The sequence below is a fragment of the Ictalurus punctatus genome, chromosome 24, assembly GCF_001660625.3.
Source record: "Ictalurus punctatus breed USDA103 chromosome 24, Coco_2.0, whole genome shotgun sequence".
NCBI lineage: Eukaryota > Metazoa > Chordata > Actinopteri > Siluriformes > Ictaluridae > Ictalurus > Ictalurus punctatus.
The window spans coordinates 9,466,558-9,473,828 of record NC_030439.2 but is presented as its reverse complement, the minus strand read 5'-3'; the positions used below and the strand labels follow the sequence as shown (position 1 = coordinate 9,473,828).

The following is a 7,271-nucleotide window of genomic DNA, read 5'->3' as shown; positions in this document are numbered from 1 at the left end:
GTTTGTTGCAATTTAAGCAAGTAGCTGACATAAGTTGTTTTTTTGTTTGTTTGTTTTTTGTTTTTTAATGCAGTGGTCACTGTGTAGCCCTGCTGTAATGTTTTACTGTTACTTCAACCATTTCATTATTAAAGGTTGTATTTTCCATGATTGAGCTACCCATGCAGTTCTAGGTAAAGTTTTGTGATTGTATGGAAGTATTACTTGTTTGGATGTAAATATTACCTGTTTTGAGTTTCCAGGTCAGTCGAGCAGCATCAGTCAGTCTGACTTTGTATAGGTTATGCTTATTCAAATTGAATCCTATTTTGTTCAACGTGCATTATGTGGAAAGCCATGTTGTTGTTGTTTTTTTAAATAAAATAAAAATAATAAATAAAATGAATGAAAATAAAATTAAACAAATAGTAAATATTATTTGTGTCTTGTTTGGTGGTAACACATTTTCCAGTTTGAACTGAGAAACTGAGGAAAAACTAAGTTATTTATGTTCTACTGAAAGCAGTATTTTAGTGACACTGACATAATTGTTAAACCTTTCTGTTAAAGTTACTGTCTTTCAGCAATGACATTCATGAGAGGTTACAGATAAGTACTCTTTTCACCATCATGTAATGCATGAGATCATACCCATGTGACATCCAAGGTATGGTGCACGAATAGTGCAAGAATTTTATAATGAATGAGTACTAGAAATAGTTCTCTAGTTGAAGTTTTAGAAAATTAGACACCTTTTGAAGGAGACCTCTGACAAATAAATAGGAAAGACCTAGGTTCTTCAGGTTATTTTTCTCCATAATATAAAAATTTCAAATACTGATTGATTGATTGATTGTTTAGCTGTTATTCCTGAAAACAGGATTATGTGATGGTGTTACCTTTGTGAATAAAACAAAATAATCTGGGTTTGTATATCCGCTGCAGTTATATATTCACCGTCTACTTTATTAGGAACACCTGCACAACGCTCATCGAATTTGTAATGGAAATTGTTTTAGTTTGATTGGAAACTGTAATGGTCCCTGTGGGCCTCTGCTGGTAATTTGTTGCCTTTTATTGGTGGCATGTTATGTCTAGTGGAAACCGTTAAGGACCTACGTCCTTAATATGTCCTACTACATTATGGAAACTATATTTGGTAATGGTTTTAATGGTTAACAGCTGATGCTTTGTAAGGTAGTGGAAATTATTAGACTTTCTGGTTTCTATTGTTATTTTTTTTCAGCAGGGAAGGCAGGAAATCATACAGGAAAGCTGTTCCTAATAAAGTGGACGGTGACTGTACTGTACTGCATGTCATTGTTCTACATGTCATATTTCACTTTGCTTAGTGTTTTGGTCACTAGATGGCGCTTACAGGACTTTCTGAGAATAAGAAAACTATCCCTTTTCTCTCTCTCTCTCTCTCTCTCTCTCTCTCTCTCTCTCTCTCTCTTTTAACCTCTTCAGTTGACTGAAATAAAACCTGAGTCCACAGGTGAGTCGTCACTGCGAACCGAATAACCAATTATATAAATATATGAACCGAATAACCACACCTGGGATACCATGTAGAGCAAATTATTTTGTTGTGTTACTGCTGGTGGTACGCTATTTTACCAGAAGATGGTGCTAATACCCCTTAAATATAATATCAAATGGCTCCACCAGATGTTCAAGGGTGTAGTATACGCTTATATGAAGGTTTCCTTGTACTTCTAGACACTAGAGTATTGAACAGGGGGATTAACCTTAACGCTTTAACCAAGGACTAATCCCTGTTAATGTGAACTCAGAAAGAACTGTTCCCGGAAACGACGCAATAATACCTCCCTGCTGGTATTACCACGAAAAGCACTTGTAGATGTCAGCGGTGTATACCCCTCCGTCAGTTCCTAAAACGTTGCTATATTTGCATTTTTTAAACCGATATGTAGAACTTCACGCAAATTTCCTTCATAGTTCAAAGCACGGTTTAAAATAGTTTTTTTTTTCTGCGCGCGCGCGCGCGAGGAGGCAGTTGGTGTCCGTTGTGTAACATACCAACCGACATATTCTTTAAATTTGGGCTAAGCTAGCTAACAAAGTATTTTCTCACCCACTAGCTGAGCTAACAACAACTTATACATTTACTTGATAAATTATTTAGATATCTGTATTTATATCTAAGAAGGAAATGAGCGTAGTTGGTAAGTCTAGGCAAAAAATACCAGATTTAGCAAGTTGGTTAGCCAGCTCTACAGGTTAAAAAGTTTAAAGTGCTAGTTTAAAGTACTATAATAAATCAAATCTTTTCTTAGAGTCATCCTTCAATGTTGAAGATGTCTTCAGGTTTCCACAGGCTCCTGGTAAGTTGTATTTTGATCAGGATAACAACAGCCAGCAAGTGAACACTTTGGGAAGTCATTTCTACATTAGTATAAAGACAAATGTCTATACATCAGTAAATGTATACGCATTTTACTATATCACACACTCACTTGACAGTTTTAATAGGTATTTAAACTACTTGACCATTTTATTAGGTAAACCTACCATACAGTGCCTAAGTATTCACCACCACCACTATTACCCCCCAAAACAACACCACAAATAAGGTAGCTGTGCCTAATAAACTGTCAACTATCTGTGTCTATCATTAAAATCCAGTAACCTGAATCACAGCATGCTGCAATGTTTGTTTTGTATTATGAACTGTATGCTGTGTTTGTGTGATATTAAAGATAACTATTTCTCAGGAAATTCATAATATAATTCTTACATTTGTTCTAACAGGCAGGGAGAAAGACCTGAAAATAGAAGAGCTGTTAAGCAAACTCAGAAAGTTACAACAAGGTCAGTTTACATACACTTAAAACGTTATTCTTTCACACAAGACTAGCACCTCCTGGCAGAAGTTGTTGGGGCAGATGTATTGTATAAGCATTCCTTTTAGTGTTTCGGTCTAAAAGAAGCAACCTCGTACCATTTCATATTTCACTTCCACTGGCAGTCAAGCTAGTCCTTGAAGAAGAGGTGAAGGAGGCCCTATCACTGTGTAGCACTTTACGTGATGAAGACAATGCATGTAAGTAACGTTGTATACATTTTCAGACTAATGGAATATTTTAGAATATGCCCAAATAAAGTTGTATTACCAATACACATGACCGATTTATGTTCTTCTTTCACAGTGACTGCTGAGATCTTACAGTTACAGGGAATTTTGAGTGAAAAAGAAGGTACAGTAAACTGTCTGAACCATGTCCAAGCACACTTGCAGCCATAAACAGTGTCCACTGGCTATTCAGTAGCCTATGCATATGACGTACCTAGTCATGTGCATAAAATTATAATGGTAATGGTTGTGTGTGGTACTGCCCTTAGTTAAAATTAATATTCCTGGAAAATGTGTTTGTATGACAATTATACAAAATATAAATTTTCCTATTCATATGTTATCATAGAGACATGCAGATCTCTTCAGTTCAAATTGGAGGACTTAGAACAAGAGTCACAGAAGTGAGTACATGAGTACACGCAAAACACGTCATTTGTTATATTTTTAGCCTATCATATTTATTTATGCTTAAATTCAGTGGTGTTGACTAAACTCCTTCATGGCCAATATATTGTAGTTTTAACCATGCATTAAAACAGTTGATTTTACAAACTGGGCAGTGGTTTGTAGGCACCACAACCAACCTTGACTCCAAGGATTTCTTTTTCTGTTTCAGATATCTTGCTTCAGATTTACTGTCCAGTATGAAATTTAAAAGTTAGTTAGTATTTTTCTATACTCCAGCTCTGAAAGCCAAGTATTAATATGTAGATTACGTGGCGCTACACGTTATTATCCTGCATTGTTGTAGATTTTGCCTGCAACTTACAATATTACAATATACTCCAAGCCCAGTTTTTCCATTTCTAATTTGAGATGTTACTTGCCAATTCCTGCATGCAATCTACATCTTTATTACATGAGAGCAAACATTTGCTGCTTAACAATAGCAGCTGACTAATTAGATTAATTAGTTGTGTTTGGAGGAGTGTTAACTACCCAGTTCTGTATATGTAACCTCATAGATGCCCATAATTGATGAGCATCTCTCTGAATTGACAGAGAGACATCAAACCATCCTTTTCACTTAGGAGCTTAGCCATTTGTGTGCTTGTGAACTTAAGCCTTGGTGCACTGTTTCGTCACTAGAAAACAAATTCTGATCCCAGTGTTAGAACACAACCTTCTTTTAGCCACTTAAGAGCTTCTAACACTCGGACTGGTAAAGTGAAGAAGATTTTAGCAGCTGATGGGAAAGGACAAGGACAAATTTTTGTACGTTGTTTGATGCTTTATTAGAATAAATATCTCAAACCCTTGATAAAAAGCATTGTTTTAGACTGAGGAGCAAAGTGAACCAGGTAATATCAGCACTCATTACCTTAATAAGGGATGCTGAAGAGTAGAATGGTAAAAAAGAATTGACTACCAGCCGGCTTCAGGTGCTCAAGTTTAATTGGTGACCCTTACAGCACAAATGATCTGCTCTGCAAGCCATTAACAATGTTATTTTTTAACAGTCAAAATAGTGGTGTTTATCCTATTGAGAGTTTGTAGATGCTGTTACTGTCCTTGAATCTTCAACAGCTTGTTTGTGTTCAGTGTATTACTCACACACCACCTGTCGGACTAACACAATGATGTTTGCACATAGAACTTTGGAAGGGCCTGTTATTAAATTATTACTCATAATAACAGCTGTTAGATGTTTTACTGTAGTAATATCCCAGCCATGTACATGCAGGCAGTCTGAACTGAAACAACAGAAAGAGGAACTTGTACAACAGTACAGCTGTCAGATTCAGGAAACCAAACTGAGACACAGGAAAATTCGGTATTGCTTTATATTCTGAATTATTTAACACATTTTGTTAAAAATGTTAAAAAACTGTATAAGTGATTCCAGAGCTACTCTGTAGCTGCACAGGACATTGATTGTAGCCAATACTCTCCTAGGATGAAGTTTGAAAATCAACTGCAGCAGCTGATTGGACAGCATAAGAATTTCTGCACTTTGTTTGTAAGTAGACTCTAAAGAACAGACAAATAGAAACATTACATTCTCAAGCCTAATGTTCTTTACTTGTATATTCCTTATACAGTCTAGACAAGATACACATTGGGCATACTTCAGGATAACCCCAATTCCGGACAGTATGAAAAATGCTAATAAAAAGCAAAGAGTCATTTGTAAATGTACTTTGACTTGTATTTAAACAAATATATAAATGTATAAAGACAAGATATGTGATGTTTTAACTAATCAACTGCATAGCTTTTTAGAAGATAAATATTTATTTTGAAATTGATGCATGCAGTAGGCTTGAAAAAGTTGGGACAGGGGCAATTTAGGACTAATAGTGATGTGACAAGTTGAAATAAGAAGGTGATGAGAAACATGTGAGGCAATCGTCTAATCATAGTATATAAGGAGCCTCCAAAAAAGGCAGAGTCCTTCAAGAGCAAGGATGGGTCAAGGCTTGCCAACAGATGCATCAGTGAATAACCCAACTCTTTGAGAACAACATTCCCCAAAGACAAATCGATAGGATTTTGGGCATTTCACCTTCTACAGTGCACAATATAATGAAAAGATTCAAGGAATTCGGTCAAATCTCTGAGTAAAGGGCAAGGCTGAAAACCACTTCTGAATATGCGTGATCTCTGATCCCTCAGACGTCACTGTCTTAAAAACCGGCATAATGTAATGTAAGAGTCTGTAATGGATATCCTGACATGGGCTCGGGAACACTTTTGTAAACCTTTGTCACTCAACACCATTCGCCGCTGCATCCATAGATGCAAGTTAAGGTTTTACTATGTAAAGCAGAAACCATACATCAACACTGTCCAGAAGCGTCACTGACTTCTCTGGGCTCGGTCTCATCTGAGATGGACAATAGCACAGTGGAATCGTGTTTTGTGGTCTTACCAGTCAACATTTCATATAGTTTTTGGACAAAACAGCCATCATGTTCTCCGGGCCAAAGAGGAAAGGACCATCCAAGCTGTTAACGGCGTCCGGTCCAAAAGCCAGCGTCTGTCATGGTATGGGGGTGTGACAGTGCTCATGGCATGGGTAACTTGCACATCTGTGAGGGCACCATTAATACAGAAAGATATGTACTCATTTTGGAGCAACATATGCTGCCATCCGGAGCAGGACAACACCAAACCACATTCTGCCCGGATTACAAGCGAATGGTTGCATAAGCAGAGAGTGCAGGTGCTAGCATGACCTGCCTGCAGTCCTGACCTGTCTCCGATTGAGAATGTGTGGTGCATTATGAAGCACAAAATAAGGCAACGAAGGCCCTGTACAGTTGTGCAGCTGAAGAAATGCATAATGGATGAATGGGGGAAAATTCCGTTTGCCAAACTTAACCAACTGGTTTCTTCACTCAGCACCCAAACACTTAATAAGTGTTATTAAAAGAAAAGGTGACAGTACACAGTGGTAAACAGTCGACTGTCCCAACTTTTTTGGAGTGTATTGTTGTCATCAGATTTGTAATGAGTGTATATTTTCATAAATAAATTAATTTCACAAAGTAAAACATGAAATATTGTGTTAATAATGTGTTTTCAATATAGTGAATTGAATTTTCAAATGACTCTGTTTTGTCTTTTTGCATTTTCCATACTGTCCCAACTTTTTCGTAATTCGGGTTGTAAATTATTATATGATTGCTGATGTTTTAAAATTTTTGCCTCTATATTCTTTCATCTTCCTCAGACTCCAGAGAGAATCCCTACTGAGATACAATCTGCTGAATATGCCACAGAACAGTTGCTGAAAGCTGGTTTGTAGATTTATGTACAGTGTGTGAATGAATTTTAGGTGCAGTTGATACAAAATGTCATCCTCTTTTAATTAGTTATATTTTATGTGATATATGTGTCTCTGTGAATGCTGATGTAGAGAAGCAAAAGGTGGAGCAGGTGGAAAATTTACAGGAAGAGCTGAGTAATGCCCAGAGCACAAACATGCCTCAGGATGCTAAGACAGCTGCATGGTGAATCTTTTTTTACATGTTTCACGTACCTGAGAGAGTGTTCATGAAGAAATAGCCACACATCTTCTCAGAAAATGTATTACTTACTCAGTAAAGCTGTACAGACTGTACTAATATTACAGAAAGGTTTATCAGTACACTGGTTTATTAATTTTTTTCCTGTTGTTGTTCACATGCCAATGTTCACAGTTCTGGCTGAGCACAAGTGAATAAAAAGTAAAAGGTACAAAACCACC

At 36.8% G+C, this 7,271-nt stretch overlaps 1 protein-coding gene across 2 annotated transcripts; it reads left to right on the top strand.

Annotated features, from left to right (window-relative positions):
* The first annotated feature begins 1,826 nt into the window (after window positions 1-1,826).
* si:ch211-199g17.9 (SYCE1 domain-containing protein) lies at window positions 1,827-7,269 on the top strand. 2 transcript variants are annotated; one of them, XM_053675426.1, is made up of 10 exons: window positions 1,832-2,168; window positions 2,280-2,327; window positions 2,755-2,814; window positions 2,972-3,046; window positions 3,153-3,200; window positions 3,426-3,480; window positions 4,764-4,853; window positions 4,976-5,039; window positions 6,756-6,822; window positions 6,942-7,269. In XM_053675426.1, exons 1-10 carry the CDS (start codon window positions 2,156-2,158, stop codon window positions 7,037-7,039), a joined length of 618 nt encoding a protein of 205 aa, XP_053531401.1. In that variant the 5' UTR covers window positions 1,832-2,155; the 3' UTR covers window positions 7,040-7,269. The 2 variants fall into 2 exon arrangements, with proteins under 2 accessions (XP_053531402.1, XP_053531401.1); XM_053675427.1 differs by lacking the exon at window positions 4,764-4,853 and having other exon boundaries at window positions 1,827-2,168.
* The last annotated feature ends 2 nt before the right edge of the window (window positions 7,270-7,271 follow it).